At 40.3% G+C, this 24,820-nt stretch overlaps 1 protein-coding gene across 2 annotated transcripts in view; it reads right to left on the bottom strand.

Moving 5' to 3' along the window:
* Positions 1-24,820, bottom strand: part of LOC118784293 (histone deacetylase 9-B-like) — a 53,132-nt gene that overhangs the window by 15,729 nt on the left and 12,583 nt on the right. Inside the window, exons 4-7 of one of the 2 annotated variants that reach the window (XM_036538453.1) lie at positions 4,785-5,026; positions 4,049-4,199; positions 2,114-2,246; positions 1,599-1,720 (exon numbers count right to left, since the gene is read on the bottom strand). In XM_036538453.1, coding sequence (XP_036394346.1) covers positions 1,599-1,720; positions 2,114-2,246; positions 4,049-4,199; positions 4,785-5,026 — 648 coding nt within the window. The remainder of the gene's footprint in view (positions 1-1,598; positions 1,721-2,113; positions 2,247-4,048; positions 4,200-4,784; positions 5,027-24,820) is intronic. The other variant, XM_036538454.1, reaches the window with a different exon arrangement.

Below are 24,820 nucleotides of genomic sequence, written 5' to 3'. Positions count from 1 at the left end.
AACTCAGCAGAAATTAAACACCTTTCCATCTTTCACATAGCTTTTCAACCCTTAAGGACCCTGCGTGCCCTCAGCCTTTGTGCCTTTTAACAGCTTTATTAATGAAGCAGTCTTAATGCCCGGTGTGAGTAAATGTGTGTGTGTGTATGTGTGTGTGTGTGTGTGTGTGTGTGTGTGTGTGTGTGTGTGTGTGTGTATTTCATCACACACATGCACTGAAATTTCACTTCCCACTGACCATCACTAAGTCCTGGGACACACATCCAGACAGGGATTCAACTCACTAAACATCTTTATACCCAAATATATGCCTCAACACACCTCTTATCCAATAGATTATGAATTTGTGAGGTTGAAATCACAAATACTGAAAATACTGAAAAAACAATAACAATTGAATTCATTATTCAATGTTAAGGTGCCTTAGGTCTGAAATTAATTTCAGTGCAGTGAACCCACTGCATGCTTTAACACTTGGGTTTAACCCAACCCGAGAAATATGGTGCCTAAGCTGTTCTTTCATGTCTGCACACAGTGTGCCTTCCCTTGGGAGATGAAATACATTCAGTCTGCATTTTCCTCTCCTTCATTTCAAAATATGTTCTGAAATACTACAGAAGAAAAAAATCTATAAATAGTAAGCTGAAATTGCATGACTTCCTGTGCTATTTTTCCTCTCCACTTGTACACATAGTTCTATGAGTGTGGAGGCAGCACAAAGAAGAAACATGTTTTAAGAAAAGGTCCTGTGAGTTATCACCTCTGTTCGCAAAAACCCTTTTGAGCAAGCTGATCTGTAATAAGTGCTGGGGCACCCCTTTGGGCAAGGAAGACCATTCGGCGCAGAGTCAAAGGTCATGTGACCAAAGGTGACTACCCGCAGGGCATGCTCCATGGCCATAGGCTCAACAGTGACCCCAATAAGTGACAACACAGTCACCTCTAAGCCAGTAGGGGGGTATGGAGCATTAACTCCGTCCACCCACACTCTTGTTGACCCCCTTTCACGATAATTTGCAAAAGCTTGCATTAACCCCTGGATTAGCAGCCAAAGGCAAGCGCTCTTTCCAAAGGGGGTGACCCAAAAAGTAAACAGGAACACTTGCAGGCCATATTATCCACCACTTGAAGATGTCAGTTATGTGACACGCACCATTGACCTCATACCACGGTGATTAATATCACCGGGACCCATCTGCAAACATTTAGGCAGTGTCAGTGCTACTGGGCAGACATTCATCTGCTCCAGAGTGCAAGCTTGTCACGGTGGATCTGGGAATCACTTTGGGAAGATGCTCAGACCACCATTGTTGAATATGGTAGCAAACCCAGAGATACCATATTCATTGTTTCACAATGATAGTAACAGTGATAATCTGTCATTGTTATATACTGCCTTTTATCTCCTTTGGAGGATCTAAAAGAGTTATATGGTGAGGAGGGGAGGGGGGAGAAGGATGGGGGTGGGGGTCTCCTCATCTTAATCATTGTGAAGCTCCTAGCTGCACAGTGCTGTACTGCATGGGATCATTATACAGGTATTCAGCATTGCATGCTGGAATGCATCCCTCAGGCAGGCATGTGAGAGTCTAACATACCCGTCTTCCTCAGCGGAAAGTCATCCTTGCTGTCCAGAGATGAAGGGAGGGTGTACTTGTAGGTGGGGGATGTCCCGCCCAGTGGGGGTGAACTCTGATCCAGTGAGGTGTGATGAGCAGCCCTGGTCAAAAATGGAAAGCCAATCCTAAATATTATGCGCATCTTTGAACCAGATTTATCAACAGAAAGGGGACAAACAAGTATTGCCACATTAGGCATATTTGTGGCTGAAACCAAGTGTACTGGTATCGATTATTGTACTTGTTGTGATTATTTGATTACTGTGTTATATTCAGTTTACTTATATTGTGTACTATTGCAACTTTCCCTTAATTTTTACTTTAGTCCAAAATGTTTTGGAAAATAATACAATCTACATAGGCATTTTTAAGCATTTGCTGCTTACAACAGGTCCAAATCATGTATATCCCACATGCCCAGCACCACAGAGGCAAAACCTCTTGAATAATTAAAAAAATATATATTAACTGCACATTGTCATAACATTACTTACGTGTACCAGAGCTTGGGGTGGTGGCCCAGTGAATGACTGACACCGTTGGCGCCAGGATCCTTGGTCGACTTACTCAACAGAAATTCCTGGAGTTTCTGCTTGACTTCTGTGCTGGCCACTGCACCTGTCCAACCAGGATTCAGAGGCAGAGAGTCTAGCATTATCCTGAGGGTCCAAGCAGCCTGTCATTCAGAGCTGAATCACTCAGCACCAGCATCACTACAGACTGTGTGGGAAAAAATGACGTCAAGTGCTTGAGTGGAACAAATATCTCAACAGTAGAAAGCAACACAGGCCTATTAACCTGTGATTGGACTGTGTAACTTTTGAAGGAATACCTCCCCCTTGTGGATGGTTTGGAGGACTCTGAAAGTGAGGCAGAGCTTTGCCTGCTGTCAGAGGCTTGCTGCCCCAGCACGAGCAACATGAGCCATATGAGTAACAAATCCAAGTTGAATATGTCGAACTATGGCACAGTCAATTCACATATTCCTATCCACATGGACGTCATGTTTCATTTACTGAATTAAAATTCACCTGGCTAGATGAGAATGTTTCAGTCATTATTGTGCAATGTGAGACACAACAGGGGGAGGCAACCCCAAGTCTGAAACGCTGAAGGTGCAGTTGATTTTTCTTACAGTCAAACAGTTAATTACTGTAATGGATTCATTTACACTGCACACAAATTGTGTGTTTGCATTTTGTTTTAGTAGTAATATATAGTGTGTGATTTTTGCATGTGTACTGTGCAGCCTGTTGATACAGTGGAGGGTCTGCATGCTGTATTTTACTGTGTGGTAAGGTTATTAGCATGGTTTATGTGTGTACTGTCTATGTACTGGTATGCACGTTGTCAGTGTATATATTTAACAAGAGGATGTATACTGTGCCAACAGTTAATACAGTGCAGAGCTGTATGTACTGTGCTGAGGGTACAAACTGTGCTCAGTGTATATAATGTTGCAGCAATATATTGTTAGATGTGTGTACTGTGTAATGTACATGCTGTGTGTTATTTAGGCCTGATGTGTGGTATAGCAGGCTCTTAGGCACATCTCCTGTGCAGTGTGATGTGTGGTATAGCAGGCTCTTAGGCATATATCTTGTGCAGTGTGATGTGTGGTATAGCAGGCTCTTAGGCACATATCTTGTGCAGTGTGATGTGTGGTATAGCAGGCTCTTAGGCACATATCTTGTGCAGTGTGATGTGTGGTTTAGCAAGTGGTACACCACAGGCCATGTGCAGTGTGATGTGTGGTATAGCATGCGGTACACCACAGGCCCTGTGCAGTGTGATGTGTGGTATAGCAGGCTCTTAGGCACATATCCTGTGCAGTGTGATATGTGGTATAGCAGGCTCTGAGGCGCATGCCCTGTGCAGTGTGATATGTGGTATAGCAGACTCTGAGGCGATCGCCCTGTGCAGTGTGATATGTGGTATAGCAGGCTCTTGGGCGCATGCTCTGTGCAGTGTGATATATGGTATAGCAGGCTCTGAGGCGCATGCCCTGTGCAGTGTGATATGCGGTATAGCAGGCTCTGAGGCGCATGCCCTGTGCAGTGTGATATATGGTATAGCAGGCTCTGAGGCTCATGCCCTGCGCAGTGTGATATGTGGTATAGCAGGCTCTGAGGCGATTGCCCTGTGCAGTGTGATATGTGGTATAGCAGGCTCTGAGGCGCATGCCCTGTGCAGTGTGATATGTGGTATAGCAGGCTCTGAGGCGATTGCCCTGTGCAGTGTGATATGTGGTATAGCAGGCTCTGAGGCGCATGCCCTGTGCAGTGTGATGTGTGGTATAGCAGACTCTGAGGCGCATGCTCTGTGCAGTGTGATATGTGGTATAGCAGACTCTGAGGCGATCGCCCTGTGCAGTGTGATATGTGGTATAGCAGGCTCTGAGGCACCGGGTGCTGGCGCTGAGCTCCTACTTTCTCGGGTGCGCTCTTTGTTCCTCAGGATGAGGATATGCTGCTCCCTGCGGTGCCTCTCCAGCTCCTGCTCCTGGCTCTGCTGCTCCAGCTTGCGCTCCTTCTCCAGCAGCTCCTGCTGCTGCTTCATGGCCAGCAGCTCCTGTTGGAGCTGAGGAGCAGAAGGCACAAGTGTCACCCCTGGAGCCAGGGCAGCACACGATGCCAGGCACCTGTTCTCCCAGGTTGTCCTGAGTCTGACTTCTTCATAGGGTGGGCTGACATGACATTTCATCATGATATGTCCTTAGTTCTTGTTTTTTGTGACCGTTATCAGGTATTCAGCAGTATGTAATTTCTTTTGAGATTTAATTCCAATGGCCCAAACAGCAATAACTAAGGAATATAAAAGGCAGTAGTACTTCATCTTTGTCCTCATGTACATTCAATTGTGTGTGTGTGTATGTGTGTGCTGGGGAGGTGGGGGTGGGTAACAGGACAATGATGTCATCCTAGACAGCCTTGACCCTCACTGCCCCAGAAACTTGTTTTCACTTTTATCTTCATGAGTTCCAGCTGTGATCGCTAGCCTCACTCGTACGTACTGCAAGGGCCAAACAACTGATATTAAGCAGCTGATCTTTTCAGCTGCTATCAAATCCAATGTCAAACCAGTTTAAACAAATGCATTTTTGAAGACAAAATTCATGATTTATTTCACCTGTAATGTGTGTTGAGCATTGCACTGTACTCTTACCTTGATGTGCTCCTGTAGCTGGGCCTGGTGCTGACGGGTCAAGTTCTCATGCTGTTTCTGGAACTCTGTGATCAGCAGCTGCTTCTGGATCTGCTGCTGTTTCTGGATCAGGAGCAGCTCCTGCTGCAGCTGTTTCTCCCAGACACTTGGATCCGACCCGGGGCCCAGCATCCTTATGTCTGTGCGCAGGTCCAAGGGTGAGACAGGCTCCAGAACAACTGGAACCTCAGGCTTAATTTCCACTGAAAGAAAGAGGGTCAGACAGAGTCAAAGTCAGAATCAGTAAAGCACTGGGTCAATGCCTAGGAAACAGGTGTACAAAGAAAACTCAAGGAGAGCCCGCTAGCATTTAATGGAGAATAAAAACAATATGTAAGTACTGTAACTCTGACAACAAAAAAGAACATCCACATACTTTTAGGGCCTCGTTATTGTCTTGATTTACATTTACTGTGAAGTCATGTGATCTTCCAGTGCCTCGTGCTCATTAAACAGTGATTTTTAGACCTGGAAATCTTGGCCAAAAACATGCCTTCAACAGCTGTGTGATGTGTTGAAGCAGAGAGCAGGAGCAGAGAAGAGCACTCCAAAGAGAGGCTTAGCACCAATATACTGAGTGAGATACAGTAGAGAGGCAGAGAGAAGGAACGAGGGAACCAGGGAGGGAGGGAAAAGAAGGGGGAAGACAGAAAGGAACCAGAGGGCCAATGTGGACGGGAACACAAACACAGCTCTCCCTCCCTCTCCTGTTCACTCCTGTGATCCTAGGAAACACATAATTATATCATAATTTCTAAAAACAAACACGGGCTCATATCCGTTCATACTCAGAGCAGTCCAGAAACAAACCAAAACAAACAGAGCTGAGATTCAGAGCTGAGATGGCAGCCCAACACGAACGCTTGAAATGCTAATTTGAAGCATAGAAGAGTACTGCTGTATTTACATGTAAATCCTAACCATTCTTCATTACATAAATAAACCAGAGCTGTTAAGGGCATTTTTTTCTCCCCCCTGGACTCAATAGCATGTGTTCCACTGACCTTTCTAATTTCCAGGAGAAATTGTAAAAAATAAAAATAAATGGTCTGGTCACAAAATGCCCAGCTCCATCTGTTCATCTGTGGTGGTTTGGATTCTGCGGTTTTTGTTCTTGTTTATATTTATCCCTCATCTGACTCCTTCTAAGATTCTATGCTTTACATGCCATGACTGGAGATTGTCTTTGCGTATCTAGAAGTGCTCCTGATCACGCCTGTAAGTGGTGGGGGTGCAAAAAGTAAAATGGCAGTTCTGTGAAAACTTCTACACTCTGCATAGAATTTGCCCAGTTGCAATCCACATTCAAATTGCCTGAACAAAATATAGCCCAATTTTACTCATGCACAAAATATATACATCAATAGAAACTTTTGGAAGTCTCTTGTGGAAGAGAGCCTTCCATTCTCTGTCTCCAGGTGAGCTTAGTTCCCTCTGTAAGGGAACTATGCTTGAAGGTACTGTAGCTGCAGATCCCAGTTAGACCATGCTGTCACACCCCTGAGAAAGGTCCTAAAACTGAACTGTTTCAGTATGTGCCATGTTGTTGCAATGTCACCCTGCATAAGCACATCCACTAATGATGAAAATGGCAATTTGTTCAGCAAAGGCTTTATCCAGGAAGTATCTACGTGTATATGTGGTACACAGCAAGTTATTAAAGAAAGATATCCAGGCTTCATAATGCATGTCAAAACACCACTTTGACTAGGCAGGCTATGTGGTCTATATAATAATTCATAGTAACATCCATAACACACATGGCCCTGTGGGATGTTACAGAAATGCACAGTAGTCTATTCAATATTTTGATTGGCATTCATTCTGGTCGGCAGAAAGTACAAATAGAATGAACTGAGAATCTATAGACATACAAGTCTATAGACTTTCAGTTCATTCAACATCTATGCAGTACAAAGTATCGATCGATTGTAATTATTATGAGTCAAAAGGCAGACTATTTTCTCTGCCTGCCGCAATCTGGTCCCGCTCATCTAATGATGTAATCATGGAAAAACAAGTTTACCCATCTGAACACACTGTTCTCTCCTGAATGTGTTCCTACCACTGTTAGACTGAAAGAAGAAAGCACTAAATCCAACCTAAATGCCACAGGCTGCTGAGAGATTTATTGAGCAGGTTTCTCTAAGCTGCTGGGAGGGGGTCGGTTTTTGGGGGAGGCACAAACTAAGAAATATTAACGCACCACCTGTCCATTGAAAGACAATTGTAGACCATACACACAACCAGACAAAACCTGTTGCAGGTCTGGACCCAAATGTAAGCAGGGTAATCCCTTAAAAAAATCCTGGGTGAGACTTATGTTGTTACTGAAAAAATCTTTGCGTCAGTGTCAGATAACCGTTGGTCATTCACAAATGAGAACAATGAGAACAAATTATTGCCCAAGGAGAGAAAAGTGGCTCGATATCCACAAAGCATCCTGCAGCACAACAGCAAACATTTTGCACACACTGGAGGAAGAGGGCTTTGTGTGAGTGCACTTGGTGGTGTAAAGAGTGCTCTTCATCTCTACCGAGAATTTCTGCAACTGCACACCCGTGATAATTATAAATAGCAATCCGAGGCTGTGACACCCCGCTCCCCCCCCCATCACCACCACCACTACCGCCACCACCTCACTGTCATGGCAACCATGTCGACATAATTATGTCTCCCCTTCCTGCCTTTATGGAGCCTCACAACATTCTATCGTTTCTCTGAGACAGGGGGATATGATATCCTCCATGCTAGCCCTGACACAGTTAAAATAGAAAGTTTATTGCCACAAACAATACACAAATAGCATTAGCCATAAACAAGGCTTACAGATGTCTGTTTATTCAAATTACATGTAAAATAAACAGGCTTTTTTGTGGCTCTAGACCAAGGACTATATTACTGCTTTCTGCCTCCGCTCTCTTTGTAAAAATAGCAACAATTAAATAAAGAGGAGAGCTTCTCAGTGAGAGAACAACCTGTAGCCTAGACCTTATTCAAATAAGTATGAATATTAATCTTAATTGCTGAGGACCTGACAAAGGGCTCTTTATCAGCAGACAGGCGGTTTTCCAGGAGCAACCATGGATCTGGCCAATGAAAGCCTCATGTGGAGTCAGACAGCGCTGCCGCCGCCGCTCTAATGAAGCTAAATATAGCCTTAAAAACACCTGCTGGTTCAGAGAATTCGCTGCTGTGATCTTTTCTTTATTCTGTGTTTCATGTACCCTTGCAGCTATCATCAAAAAGAGAAGCACTTTCATCGTTATGCACATGATGACCGAAACACAAATGCAAAATAATATACAGAGAAGTTTATACTCTGAGGTGAGAGCCTGAGGCCATGTTGAATGCACTGCAGAGGCAATGTGAAATCAGGTCCATGTTGTGGAGATTTAAGAACACTTTGCAGCTCCAGATTGGATCTCATCAATATGTTCCTATAAACGCCACATTGTGGTTGCTCAGACAATGAAGTGGGGGGCACAGCAACCCCTTAGCTTTCTTGAGATACCATCATGCCATGTCCAGACCAGTGCCAAAGACCTCTTCAAATACTCTGGTCAATGTGGTCAAACTGCTGAGATCACTATGAGTTCTCACCTTTCCTTTCTTTGCTTTGAGATGATACTTTTTGTATCACTAGAAACAGATAAAAAGAGAGTCTGCAAAATGCTTAGGCTTCAAAAGGTTACTAATGCATACATTTCCCTTTCAACAATGCTGAAAGCCTTTAAAAATACCTATTTTCCAGTAATTACAGAGATTATGTTTGCTCATCTATCTTGTGACCCTTGCCCATGCAGTAAAGGCACAAGCAGGTACACCTACACAGGTCGTGTTGCTGTTAGTAGTGCAGTGAGTCAGAATACCAGCACTTTAGTCTCCACGGACAATCCTCAGCCCTCAGCGCACACGCAAACACAAGCGCACGCCCACACCCACGCACACACAAACAATCACACTGAAAAGCCAGGTCTGCATTTCTGTCTGAACATACTGTAACAAAGCCAATTCATTTAATGAACGTTGTAAAACTTTAATTATGCCACTCGAAAATAGTTCAGCGTAAAAGCAGATCATACATTTAGCTTGAAACAGTGAAAATGTCATTGCACACATTTCATTTTACCCAGACATGCTATACTCCTAGGTTAGGGTCCCTTAACCTTAATTAGTCTGGGTTTATGGCAAAAGCAATTAAGATGTAGTCCTTTCCTCAGGAGGGACCCTGCACCTGGGATTGTCTGCACTACAATCTACATGCACAGAAAAATACTCCCACATAAGGTTTCATCAGTCACATGTATTTGTTGGTAGCAGATTCTTGACTGAACGTACATATTCTTAATTTTTGAAGGGATCTATGTATAGAGGCAACTGAGGCTAAACTGAGAGGAGCAGAAATATAGCTATCACATGAGCACCGCAGCAGAAGTCTGCTGCCGATATAACAGTTCCACAATGCCATACGAAGCTGAAAAGAATACAGTTCATCCATCAACCACTGCTAAATATAATAGCTTTTCAGAGCCATGTTTTTAACAGAGATGATGTGAGAAAGAGTGTCACATTTGAGAAGCTGCCAGGCTATTTTTATACATGCAAAAAAGTGTACATCGATGCATTTACATAACTTCCAGGCAGTGTTTTCGGCAGCCAGCCAATGTGTGTGAAAAAAAACTAAAAATCTCAAAAAGCAGCTGCTTCTGATTGGCTGTTATTCTTTGACTACTGATTGGGAGTGTATTCCAGCCTGTTGAATAAATGTGATTTGTCTCTTGATTGGTGGGGAGAGGCTGTAAGCTGGTCAGCAGGAGATTTATGAATGACAGGTCCCAATTTGTTTTTAGCACCAAGGAGTGACATGAACCCTGCCCCGTGCCCAATCGGGTCCCCGTGGAGCCTGCCAAGGGTGATCGAGCTACTCACATGCAGCAAAAGCTTTCTGTCTGTTTAAAAGCTGTTCCTCATTCCTGATAATGCCATTTAAAAAGACAAAAATCAAAACCTTAGTTTAACAAGATTTCCTTATTTAGAATTTATAGAATTTTATTGCACTAGAAATTGGGGGGGGGGGGGGGGGGGGGGTGTCATTCACAAGCTTTACTTTTAGCAGTGAATTCGAACAAGTATTAATATTATGTTAATTCATTTCTTACACAGAATTATGTGTTTGGTAGTTTCTGATACTAATGAAAAATGCACAAATGTAAATGAAGAAATTTTAAAAAGTAACATGGATAAACTTCACTTGCTCGAGTTGCTGTTTAAAGTTGACAGCAAAACACCATTATAATTACTTTCCAAGCAACTCGAAAAATCAGTGTGCCACACTCTTGCAGCCTTTTCAATAGACTGCATTCTAGGTAGTTTTCTTGGTTTTCGTTTGCTGTCAACAATGTACTTGTGTGAAAAAACATTACTGTTTCAAGTATGTTTTGTTTATTGTCATACTTCAGAACACTCAAAAGCACATTGAGGGAGAGACTGTGAGGGCTTCCATGATGCAATAAAAGAGACTTGATCTACTGTCTGTGGGTAGCATTTAATGATGTTTAGGACACTTCTTCAAATTCCCAACTGGGCACTGCTGTTGCATCTGTATGTAGGGTACTAATGTACTGTATAGTCCTGATGTAGTCCCATAAATAGATACAATGTAAGCTCGATCAGGGTGTCTGTTAAGCAAACTAATATCAACCACACTTGTGTGCTAGTTTAACCACACTAGCACCTAGATCTTATCTAACTGCAATGCAAGATTGATGCCCCATTTTGAACAGTAAATAAAAACATGGCACAGCATTGACTGTTCTTAGAAGAAATTTTGGGCTCATCAAGATTGAGAGCTTATGCTTACATGCTGAGGAGTTGTTACAGTGGTGCTTTTAATTTATGTTTATGTCCTACCTTTCACAAAAGTCAATAAGTTTAATACATCACAACTGAGTAGAATTATCTTCTCCTAAAGTTACAGATAAAGCTGTCAAGAAGAGCTACTGCCCATGTGCTTCATTCTGCAGCTAACTAGCAATAGAGCTAATAACATCTATGCTTTACAAAAATGTTTGGTTTTTATTACTTACACAACATGATGAGTCAAAGTGGTTAAAGTTAAAAAAGAAAGAGCTTTTCATTAATCTTTTCACTAGATGTTGAAGGGACAGTTTTCATCAAAGGATATTTGGATTATGACATCAGTATAAGAATTAGATTTTTTGTTTCATTACATTCATATTTTCCAAAAGGTGTTTGTGACCGCTAGTTTGAAAAACACCTAATTTGGTGTACATTTTGTGATAAAACTACATAAAAGTAATGTTAAATAAAAGATTAAATCATATAAACTTTGCCCTGCAAAGTATGGAGTACGGAGTCAGACTGTACGGTACTTTCTCAGTATCACCAAGAAACTAACCCCAGGCTTTATTTCATCACTTTGAAAGAACTGTGCTCAACTGGGTATGTTCAAAGGCCACAACAATGTTAAGAGTTGGCCTTGTATCGAGAAACAACCCTAGGCCCACTAAGACAGGCCATTTCTTTCCCTGCCGTATTAATAGAAGCTGGGCGCAGGGGACTATTTCTAATGGCAGAAGTAGACGGATGCCCCTGCCTGCGATATGCTGCTTCTCTCATTAAGTGTCGGGATATTCTGGGCAGCTGGCATGTCTAAAGCAGGAAACAGGCTTTTATTTTTAAGTCCCAGGCTTGCCACTGCCACTGAACTAGGCCTCCAGCTCGCAGGCTATCTGTTAACAAAGAGCGCCGCGCCACAGACCATGGGCAGCCATCCCCTTGGGTGCTGGTGTCCAGGCTCTTATCATCACGCTGCCAATGCCACCTCCCAAAAACCATTAGCATGTTACAGCACACCACAGCTACACTATGAAATTAACAAATTCATTTTTGAACTGTATAACTTGCTTTACTTGCATTGCAATCCACACTGCCTCTGACAGTTGGCCTCTGTATTGCTAAACAGCACATCTCACTCTTTTAGACTTATGACTGTATTAGTTTGAGTGTGAAAATTGTTGTGTTGTTATTGTTTTTTTGCCATCAGATTGGGTTATAGTTTAATTCTCTAACTGATCCTGAGGTTTGCTGTTGCAGCAACTGACATTGGCCTGACTTTGATAGAAACCAGTGACCTTTCACCCCACACTGGTAATGCTGGGCCTGACACTAAAGACTTTCTGTATGACCAGAGGGGTAGACTGTGTAGTCGTGTCCAGCTTTAGAGTGCACCGTATTTAGAACTTCCTCATAAATCTCTCAAAATGATATATTATTTCGTTTCAGCAGTCTTTCCTCTGCTGTTAACCACATTCCATGGACAAGTGCCCAGCTATAACAAAAGGGGGGTGGGGGGGAGAAGAAAACCACCTGCTGAAACTGTCTGAATGCATAACCCAAATGATTCTCTATTATGTTTGCTACAGACATATGTTCATGTATGTTCCATACTGTCAATGCACATTACAACATGGAAATAGTTATTCAGTTAAACAATTACTGTGATCAAACAACATAAAATACGGAAGGAAACAACATGAAATATTAAAGTTAGTTGCCCTAAACAAAATGTTACCTCCTCCATTTGGTCAATTTATGCCTGCAAATGTGTCTACCATTGTATCTGAGCAAGGTCCAAACCCAGAGCTTAACACATTCAATCATTGTTATATATTTATGAAACTTGAAAAGAACATGACAGTGCTTTGTACAGCCTCATTGTCATGGAGGAATACAATTAATGCATCTTGATTGAACTGGATTGCCACTTCTTGATACTCTCCACAGAAAAAGAGGCAATCCATATTAATGCATACAGTGACTACAAAAAACAGAGTAAAGCAAGGCTTTGTCTGGGCTGGAGTGTGAAGTAAGAATAATGAGTTCTCCATTGTTAAACCTTTATCAAGAGACACATTGTTAGTGTGATATGAAAAACACAGCTAATTAATTATTTTCTTTGTGAGAAAAGGGTGAATGTAAGAAAAAAATGCACTCGTTTATTTTAGACCTATTCATATGCTTAAATGTCACTTATCACTTTGCATCCAAATGTATTGAAAATGTTTATGCAATGTCTGTTTATCCAAGCTGGAACATGGGACATGACAGAAACTGGAGTTAACCGTCAGTAACTGCGGCTTCTGCCATCAGCAACTCAACAGCTGTGCAACAGAGAGTGCATACATAACACCATTTACATCTATAGGATTGATTTCATAACACTATTAACATGAGTAAGTGAATGCATGACACCATTTATCTGTATGAAAGTGCATGCATGTATGACATAATTTACAAGTAGTATACAACACAGTTTATGGGTCCTTTTTATAGATCTGCTTGAATTGCTCAAACTTGAAATGCTGTTATATGTTGATACAATTTGAGAAATGTTTAAATTCACACTTTCACACAGAGTCCTTGACTACTAAGCACAGCTACAGTACCTTACAAACATACTGTTTTTATATGGTTAAAAAAACTTATCTCAAGCAACACAGTAAGAGCCACAATAATGATTGTAATTATGATGATGATAATAATTATTATAATTGCTGTTGTTGTTTTTAAACATAATCTGTTCATAAAGTTATATATAGCACACATAAGATGTATATGGAGATATTTACTAAAGTAATGTACTAAATACAGGATATTTACTGAAGCAAGTACCATATTTACTGTTATTTTACCTTACTCAAGGGTAAAATAACAGTGTCCAACCCAAGTCTTAAATCTACAGCCCTCTGGTAACAAGTGAAGTTCTGAGATCTACACTACTCCCAAACAGAAAAAGATAAGATCAGGCCTTCATGCCTAAATCACCCCAGCATGCAGCTGGGTTTCTGGTATGCAGCTATCAAACCGCCCATGTATGTGGATGCAGCTTGTGGTTTCAGAAAAACGCTGTCCATCTTCATTCAGAACGCCACAAATAAGACTGAAAATGACAAAATGCTCTATAAATAACTGTTCCGGTGTACAGTTATATTAGGATCTAGCTCAGATGGAATGATAACGCCTAACCGCCTAATCTTAGCGCCCTAATGCCATAAGCTGAAAATAACACGTCTAAGAATAGCTGACCCACAGAATACACAAGAAGCCTGGATTGTCCGTTCAACACTAGCAGTAAAACTAGAAAAAGCATCAGGATTTTAGCGTGCACTCCTGAAAAATATCACTTGCATGCATTTATGTCCCCTGTTTAATGAGTAGAGGAACAGCTGTGTGTACCTATAATGCTAATTTTAATTCTTAGACTAGTGTCCCTAGGCATACTTATGTTGAGACAGATAAATAGAGTAAGTTATTCTACACCCAACATGCTGGCTGGCAGACAGTCTCCACTTTGGCATGAAGATAATCTAACAAAATTGTCGCTGTGTTCGTAATGCCGCAAGCGTGATGAAAAAAAAAAATAATGACAAATACAGAATCAGTGACTGTCTCTCACTGTCACACGGAAACTGACTCAAACTTTACATGAAGGCAGCACCTGCAGCCCACCACACTTCTTGACATTTTAGCACACTGCAGAGAGGATGTAAGTCAGCTCTATTTTTATGAATAACAGTAAACTTGGACATTACAGAAGGAGCCCTGTGAGTCATGCTCTCACAATACAGCTAATAAGTGTTTCTCATGGTAAGGTCAACTTCACACTCTGCATGACAGAGATGCGCTCACAGGCTGAATGCTTTGCCCAAAATTGTGAATTGAGAAAAAGGCACACACTCTACCAGGACCGCTCCTCAGTTGCTGTAAAAAATTTTTTTTTTACAGTGCTACTTTAGCTTTGTGCTGTTTCCTCTGCTCTGTTACATCCTGTTGCTCAGAGACAGGAGTCTGCTGTAGACAAGCTTATTTAGTCATCTGCATACGAACAGAGGCAAGACTGCTGACAAAAATAGAATACTCAGAACCTGTTGAAAGCGAAAAATGTCAAAAGTATAGACCTATCTCTGTTTACTGTACATATCACTTCCTGCAATCAAAACACTATGACTAAAATGAAAACCAATGGCAAGATAGGCACGGCCGTCCTTTATGCAGTGACGTCCTGTTGGAGACTTGCTAGAGGTTAAGCACTAAGGTAAATAAACGCTGGTGCTATTACCTCATAGCAAAACACACCTCACTTCATCATCCTCATTGGTGATTATCTCACTGCACAGCCACATAACACAGTCTTGATTTCATACTCACTACAGAGAGTTCCCTGGAGACAGCTGGACCAAAACTCCCAATCCAGAGCGCAAACTACAGTTCACCCACAGACACAGAGCCCAACAGAGGTGGCAGCCCTGACCGGCACAGCATACGAGGAGCGAAAATGCCTTGAAACAGTAAGCAGTGACTAATCATGCTGCCACAGTGTTGTGAGAAGTTTTGAGCCACCTCCCCCCCTCTTCCTCCCCCCTCCCTGAGAAAGAGAGAGAGAGGGGGGGGGGAGCGAGAGAGAGAGACAGCAGAAAGGAGAGCCCGCCTGGTCACCTGAGCCGTTAGCGCTGTGCATTTCTTGTTCATCTAAGAGCCGCCGGTGTCCACGAAGCCCATCTGACTGGAAGCACGACTCGCCCTCGTAAATGGTCTGCAGCATATTCCACTCAGCGCTGTGTCCTCGGAGCTGGCAGCCTCATGGCAGCCCTGCACTTCCTGTCACAGTGAAGGACCAACCCCGACCCACAGCCACTCACTGGTCCCCCTTTTTCCTCTTTTTTTTTTTTTTTCAAAGGCAAACAATATTCTGACCACTTTCCTCTGTGGTCTTCCTCCTCCTCCTCTTGTCTACGTCTGCGTCTTTAAGTGGCAGGAGAGGGAAATCACAATGCGGAGAGTGTGAAAGGAGTGTTTTGCCAGGGTATTTTTAGATCCCTGGATCCCCACAGAATAGCAGCTGGCAAGAGGAGCAAAAACTCCTCAGCCTCTAACCGTAGCCTTGTGAGAAAGAGCCGCTATCTTTTTTTTTTTTTTTGCACCCTCTCCCTTATTCTCTTTCTGTCTATCTCCCTCTATCTCCCGTTCTTCCCCTCTTCTTTTAATGAAAATGAGAAACTGTAAGGAGCAATTCCAGGCTCTGTTGTTTCCAGCAGCTCTGAGATCCCTCTGTCTCTGGTTCACTCTGCTCATCCTCCTGGCAGTCGCAGGTCAGCGCGGGGCGTGAGCTCATTTGCATGTGAATCAACAACAGAGTGGCCCACAGGTGACAGAAATAGAACAATGGCCGACCCCGGCCAAAAATAGGTCAGCCAGGGCGCGTGGATTGGAGCGGCACTGACGCGTTTAAAAATACCACAGCAAACACAGCTGTCTCCTCCATCTCCCTCCCAACGGCATGCCATCCGTCACCTGGCTCCTTCCATGCTTCCTCCCCTCTATCTGTCTTATCTTTTTCTGATAAGTGGTTTTGATCCTCCATTTCTCCCTTCCTGGGATGTCCCATTCCTCCATTTCTCTCATGATATGAGATTTGCATTCTGTTAAAATTCTACAAAACAGTCTTGTTGAATTTCTTAAGATATGGTATTTTACGGGAACACATTGTATATACCAAGATGCTGATCTACCTTTTACTTTGCGGTTTAGAGATGCCAGGACAAATAATATTGCTAATACATAATAATAGTAATACATTACAATTGTTAATGTTTCATCATACTGTGTGGCACTGACCATATGTTGTTTGACTTAGATCCAGGGATCTTCTTTACTGATGTTATTCATCTGTTTGTTGTTTGATTTTCAAATGAAGTCTCTCTGTGTCTCTCATTCTCTTTCCAAACAGCTGTTGATATTACTCATGATAATTTAAAGTTTTGATACTCAAAAACATTTATTTTTAATATAACTCTAAAATATCTCTTTATCTGTTTCTCTCTGATTTGGATTAATATGCCTCTCTCTGCAGAATATATTATTTATACTGGTTTTACACTAAATTCACATTTTGTGGAGGTAGCATACTGAAGGGTAGTGGGGCAGTGGGCCATGGGATTTCAGTTTATAGCCCTAACAGACCTAATGCTACATGTACCTAAGTTAAATGAAGCTGTAAATGAAATAACAGCATCACTTTGTTTCATTGCTGATTATAAATTTTGAAACATGAGGAAAGAAACATACATTTAGTTAAATCCACGACTTCACAGATCCATTTATAATTCAGCAAAAAAAAAAAAAAACAACTAAATGACTGGTTTGCAAATTTCTCTTCCTGTCTTGTTTTTACCACTACTATTTTCATAACAAATGATGGTATATTGCAGTTCAGCTTAAGTTCAATTTTCTAAACATCACTACACAGATGTCTTGTGTACATGGGCATTATGCACAGTGGGACTTGAGTTTGGATCCTTAAATGTTAGCAGTATCAGGTTTGATCATTGACCTGGTATGCTGTAATTCTTGAGTAGGTATTTGGGGAGCAGTTGAAATGAACAGTGAATGCATTGTTTGATAATTAATTAAGTATATTATACAAGAGGTCCTAATCTGTTAATATCATATGAATGCAGCTCTATAATGCATTGTAAAACCAGTTTTTCACGTAAACGCAACCTGATTAAATAACTCGCTTCACAATGCACTTTGTGCTTAACTTGAAACAACAACTTTAAGTTTTGTTTTGCAATTGTTACTTAACTTTCTTATAGTAACTAATTATGGTGGTGAATCTAATAATATAAAGTACCACTTGTTGTAAGTTTCCCTATTTCCCTATATATAGTATATATGCACACACACACACACACACACACACACGCACACAGAATCCGCTTTGCTTAAAATAATCACATCTGTCTACAATTATTTGATTCTTTCTTATACAGGGTTGATTCTTTAAAGAGCAATTACAGTTGAATGGATAACATGAAAGCTTCTGTTGTAAACATCTTTATACCATTATTAAAATGAAAAAGTCCTTTAGTCAGTTCTTCAAAATAGAAAAAAGTGTTTGCATGTCCAGCATTTTTATACTATAAATGATATGATAAATATGATATATAATATGACTCATGCGAATATTTGAATTTTACTGTACATACTGCTGGTGCAATGTATTTTACAATGCCATGGCACAGCCATTATTTTAACTGAATTCCTTGCATCATAAAATAATAATTTAACTCATATTATTTTTTAGCATCTCAATAGTAAATGTGTGGATTAAAATGCAGTGGTGTAGTCACTGTTTGATCATTAAACTTGTCCCGTGCAACAAGCACTGCTTCAGTTCATAAGTGCCTTTACAGCTCACACAAGAGGCCCTCTCTTTTGAAAGTCTAACTACCTTTTCTAGCTTTTTATGTGCCATTGGGCCTGATTGAGAACCATTCTATACTGCACAAGGAAGACATGGTTATTGCTGTGATTCATTTGTAGAAGTCATGGAAAAAGCATGTAAGAGCTCAACTGAATGGAGGCCAAAGTGAAATGATTATGCAGATGCAGTTCTTAACAGGTTTCTAAGGGCCGGATTGATTTTAAGATGTTGGGGATTGTGCCATTCTTTAGGAAGACCTTCCCTGTGCCAGTGCTGTAGGATAAACAAATGTGAAAAACAGCTTTGTCACCGTGACTGAAGCCATCTGCAAGAAGCGGCTTCTGTTCTCCCTCACTAAGCACAGCGTTCAGAGAATTAGCAATCAGGAATAGTACATACAGTAATACTGAATCAGAACATGTTCAGGTGTAACTGAACCTGGGCTAACGCTAACATACTGTTAAACGACGTCTTTACAAAGAGTGCATAAGTGCAGTACAGAAGAGCTAAGCATACACAGTACATTACACAGTAATAGTTTCTTACATACCTTTTAACATACAAAGCTAGCTGACATAGAACTGACTTTAATCACTTTTGACATCTTAAACACTTGTGAAAAAAAAATTATCTATGTAAGTAATAGGCCATAATGTTAATGAAGAGGAAACTAGCAGCAATAATAGTTCCTTTTAAGTCATTTGAAAATGCTATATACAGTAATTGTCTTGTATATGACTACTCTATAGGAAATAGGGACATTTTATATGTCATGAACATTCTATTTCTAACCAGCTGGCAATGCAGGGCAGAGTGTATCCAAGTGTGCTGTACCTTTAAATTTTTCATCTTTCTACATAATTTGACCTGTCCCCCAGCCACAGACAGTGAGCCAGAGGAGCTATTTTTAGTTCCTGTCTTGCAGGGTAGAGAGAAAGACGGATTTTACTGTGTTGTTTCAGCCAGGCAAACAATTACCCCCTCAGTCCTTTTACAACAGCATTACAAGAGAGCAGTAAAACGAATCTGATATCCAACTATACAGATTCACATTTATTTATTTGTGTTATATAAAAGGCGTGAAAATTGCCTTCCAGTACACATCCAAATATAGGTTTAAGAATACAAGAATACCATACGTTCTGTAAATAACTCATAGACTTGTGATGAGATGCTGCATGATCAGAAGCAACGTAGCCACTGACTTTCCTTTCATTATGCTACACTTATAACTATGAATTTACAACTGAAGTGCCACAATTGCCTAATCTTACTTCATATAAAGATGAGAAACATATTAACAACATAAAATAAATTTAGAAATGCACCATAAATATATGGGTGTTGGTTGGCATGTTTGCAGAAAATACTACTGTAATTGGTCTGCCACAGATGAATCCAAGAACATAGTGACATCAGCCAGACACCAAACACCTCCATCTGTCATTGAGTTAGAACAGGTTTTCATTCCCAAACCCCCACCTGGGATGCTGAGGTCCTCACCAAGGTGCCAAAGTCTAATGGACTTGAAGTGCTGGCAGATGCACTGTTCATGTACCTTTTCACTTCTAAAACATTAAATGTAATTCACTCTGTTCCCCATATAAGGAACTTTACTAAGGCTAAATTGTTCAAGAGTTGTTTAATGTTACCATTTTTGACAAATTATTTAGCTACATAAACATAAAACAGATACAGTAAACGAAATAAGAATGACACAGAATGGTATCTGCATTCATTTCATCTTAAAAAATACACAGCTGTGCAAATAACATTACATTCACTTTGGTCACTGACAAATGGACCAGCTCCATTAGTTTCCTTATATTGGCAACATCTACTGAAATAAGCAGATTTGCTTCCCTACTGCTCCCACTGGCCCACTGCTCAGTGATTAGCCTACACTTTTTATTTAGAACTAGCATTCTGAACTAGATGAAGGATTGGGGTGTTGTAAATAACTTTGTAAGCAGCCAGTGGGTCAGATTCTGCTAACCTGCGGCTGGCCAGTTATAGCCCTCCTGCGTCACTGACGGCCTTTGTCTGCTCTAGTCCTATTAAAGCATTTAATCGCGTACGTCAGCGGCTGGGGGATGCGACTCCGCCCTCGCAGACGGAGTATCCGTCACTGCCGTTGCATCAGCTCCGCACAGCGCCCCCAAGCACTTTCCCGATTTAAAATAAAAGACAAGAGGAGAGCTTCAAAACAAAATGTCACGCAACAATGGCCATTGTGTCACATGAAGGCAGGCAGCATTAGCTACAGCTCTGACGTGGATCTCCAGGGTTTGGAGACAAACAAAGAGATAATTGTATTTGTAGGAAAGACTGTGGATATTTCTGGTAAATTCAGCTAATCTTATTTTAAATCTCATGCAGAAAGCCTAATTCACAAGGCTCTATTCTACCTGACCACAAAGCACTCCATCCTTAATTTTGAGAAACAAAATCTATCTGATGTTTCTTTATAAAATGGCAGAACAATCAACTGTGAAATTAAGAACAAATCTAGCATCCTCTTTTTTACCTTCTCAGAATGCCCAGCTATCATTACTCATATCTACTGATATGCTATAAGACACATCTTTGAGAAGGTAAGTACACAGAGATGATGCACAAGCACCTACCAACCAAAACAAGGGGAAAAATGATTGCTCACCAAATGCACTACTAGATAAAATTTTTCAACAGCTGCAATGTTATCACTCTAAGCTCCCTCTTTTTAATGGAAAATTGGGTTTTTAGCTCTGAACTTCATCCCTATGTAGAATGTACACATTACATATTTACATTTGATTTAAATGTTGTATTACAAGGCTAATTTAGCAAAATTCTTCACTTAAGTATTCAGCAGTAGTTTCCCCTAGGATTCAAGCTAACAGTCATCTGGGTCAGTATGCTAATCATTAGTTCAAGTTGCTGTGTCTATCCAGGTATGCCAGAGCAGATAACATTTTCATTTTTCCTAGATATTCAACAATTCTAACAGTACCAAAATTATTGAAGCCAATTACAATACAATTCTGTTGTTTGTATCTAGTGTACATAGGTGGACCAGATTATGTAATGTATCACCTGTCACACACACACAAACACACCCGCACACAGACACACACACACACACACCTGTGGGCAATTTGACACCAGTAATGAACTAGACCTCCTCTTGTTTAATTAGATCCTTTTTTTCTCAGCTCTCTTTCACAGGTTGTTCTGCTCACTAACAGGGGAACCATGTTTGGAAACGGATGAGTCAACATCTTAGATTTTCTGTTTTTCTGTTTTCTGTTTGCTTAAGCACACTTTTTACACTAAATAATTGGAGTAAGAGAATTGTAAGACAAGTGTTAGTAAATCCAATAGACAATATTGATGAACAACATCCATTACAATGGTATGACATACCTGAATACACTTCAGCGTTAGAATACACACACTAAGTTACACACACTGCGTGCATCAAACCCAATTAATTTTTTAAAATCAATTGAATCTGAGATGCACTCAATCAACAAACAATACACCATGCAACTATCTAGCATCTTATTTTTAAATAAATCTTATTTTTAATTTGTATATGTATTATGTATATGTATTATATGTATATGTATATGTATTATTTTATATATGTATCTGAACTCTACCATTCATACATACATGTCATACTTAACTCTGTGTGTGTGTGTGTGTGTGTGTGTGTGTGTGTGTGTGTGTGCGTGTGTGTGTGTGTGTGTGTGTTTGTGTGAATGCATGTCCTTGCCCACATTCACTGGTAATGGAGTTTCATCATGTAGCCTAGGGAGGATGTAGTTGGCATCAACACTGCCGAACGATAGTTGCCATTTTCCAGAGAACCTCCTGGGAGTATGTAGTGCAGAAACACCTAGAAACGGGAAACCTTGACGTAATTACCTCCCCCCAATGGGATATCCCATGAGCTCCACACCTATCCTGGGAGACAACACAACCACAACTGGGAATTGCCTCTACAACACAAATTACATTTGCACCAACAAACTTGCATCAGCTTCTCCTGAGCCATTTAATGCATGTGTGAAAGAAATTTTCTGGAATCCCTCATCACTTTACACAGTTGAACACAGACGGCCTAACTGAGATTACCGTACTGTGGAAGTTAATACGTTTTTTTACAGATACATGAAACTAGGAAAGGAAGAAATTAGTGAAGTTAGATTTGCAGGGATAGTGTGCTTGCAGATATGTAGGGGGAGTGTCAATGTAGTTATGTTATGTAGTGAAATTGTCGGTATGTTTTGGTGATTGAATTGTAGGTATGTAGGATTAATGTAGCTGTAGGTGTGATGGGGTCGTGTGACTGTGGGTGTGCAGGGTATTGTGGCTGTAGGTATGTGTGGCTGTAGTTGTGATTTTCTTATTTTTGAAATTGTAGTGTGAGGTAAAATAATTTAACTCTTTTGTTTTTGATGGACAGTAGGTAGAGGAAAAAGATAGTAAGTAAGAATACATGACATGGACACCTTCTTGTTTGGGTGGTCCAGTTCAGACAAAACTGAACTCTGTCTGTCTAGCACATAATATTGACATTTTTCACCAGTAACATTACAAGCCTTTTTTTCCCTAGCCAAAACAAAGACAGAAACACTAGTCCTTGGATTGTAAAAACTGAGAAACATAATAATCAGTAATATTTGCTTTTTTTATATAGCAAAATGACTTCCATTTTAAAAGATTTAAACTGAATGAGAACAAGTTTGTGAAAGCAAAAAAGTGGAACTGTTGTGTTAATGGTCAAATGTAATCAGTCCTATTGTCTGAGCACTTTAAGGAACAGAGATTCCCTGCAAATGATTTAGGTTCTATGGCTTTTATTAGATTAACCAGTCTGGTCTCCTCCAGTATTTCCTGTTGAACGTTTTGGGCATTGCACAGACTGCTTTATGGGTTGTATCAGATAACACACAAAAAGCTTTTTAAAGGCAGTTCTTTTTGGTTCATGAATTTAGATTAATGTTTTGAAATCCTGCTAAATGTTGTGTTATAAAATGGAACCCCAAGGATGAACAAAAGTAATGTAATGTCCTCAGCATTTAACATTATGCTTTCTGCAAGCATGAATATGTGTAAATTGCTTTTATGCATGCTTGTAGGGGGTGGGGGTAAAGTGAGGTCGCAATACATTGCCATGAAAGGTCATGGCTGTTATGTGAGGTAACAAACCTGTGTATGTATTCAAAAAGAGACCAGAGTACGCAACTTGTCATTACTATGCCATAACACTCTTAAACACAATAACTCTACTATGTATTACAGAATTTGCAAGGTGAAAACACATTTTACACATTTTATGAAAAACTTTTATTTTTTCGCTGATTAAAATCTGACTTAATAAACCTAGTAGCTATTGTTTTTCATGGATCCACAAGTTATGAACTTTGGTTTGTTTTGGAGAGAATTACTTTTGATGTTATTTGACTGTCATAGTCCTAACTTTGAAGTAAAACAAACTGGATTACCTTTGATAACATTTGTTTCATCTTAACATGGTTTCCACAAGTGTCATTATATTAAATTTGTAACCCTCTTTGAAGATATTATGAGTGGCCCTTGTCTATTGTAAAAGCAGTAATAATGAACATTTAAGGCAATTTTCTAAATAATATTCAGAAAGAGTCTTTTATTTTGTTTTTCAATGGAACATTTTGCTGCTTTGTTGTCTTGTCTTAGGACTGCACACAGCATTCTCCTCACTGCATTGATACACATCTAAAAATAGCACTTTGAGTGGAACAGTACAGTTTGCAGGAAACAAAGCATGGCTCACAGAAATCTAATTGATCAATACTCTCTGCTTTGTAGGGAATCATTGATCCACTGGTACTGATGGACTGATGTGCAAGAGCTGTGCCACAGAGCTTTTTAAACAGTATCAACTGTCACTTTCCTGTGGAAGAGCTGATGGTGGCAAGACCAAATGTGACACATTCTCATGCTAATTTGTAACTATACTGTTTGACAAACCTTTAATATTTAAGTCATAAAAAAATATGTAATATATAAGTTATATATTATATATATAATATATATGTAATATATAAGTGATAATCCCTTTTTAGCAGAGAGATATTGTTTCAATTGTTGTGCTGTGAGCGACTGTACGTACATGCCTTATATTAAGTGAGTTTGGGGCATGACAGCAGCATTGCACATTTTTACACTGTACATTGTACAGTTATGTAAAGGGCAAGACAGGACAAGGCATGTAGTGAGTGTTCTTTTCACAGCAAAGTTAACCAAATAAGGAAAGTATCTTCAACCTTAGCATGACAAACCAGCAAGCCTGGCGTAACATTGAACACTTTTTGTCAAGGATAACATTCCGGGTAATTCTTCAAGTATACATAACACCTACACAATCATGATGATACACCTAAAGTTTTCATATACAACTGTGGTGCTTTAAGACAACTGATGGAGAGTGATGTAGCTCATTATGTGAAAATTTAGCCTAAATGGATTCAGTAAATTATTTAATGAAAGTCATAATTATTAAAATAGTTTTATTATTATTAAATGCATTCCTATGCCTTAACTTCCAAGCATTAATATCCACTCAAAAACAACCTGGTAGTTACATCAACAGATAATAATGAATCTTCATCTTTTGCCAAGCAAGTGCAACTATGACCAAAAATCACAGATGAGCACCACAGAAATTCTCTGTTTA

The sequence above is a fragment of the Megalops cyprinoides genome, chromosome 10 (genome assembly GCF_013368585.1).
Source record: "Megalops cyprinoides isolate fMegCyp1 chromosome 10, fMegCyp1.pri, whole genome shotgun sequence".
NCBI lineage: Eukaryota > Metazoa > Chordata > Actinopteri > Elopiformes > Megalopidae > Megalops > Megalops cyprinoides.
The sequence above is the reverse complement of the archived record's forward strand: the minus strand, read 5'-3'. Positions and strand labels throughout refer to the sequence as shown.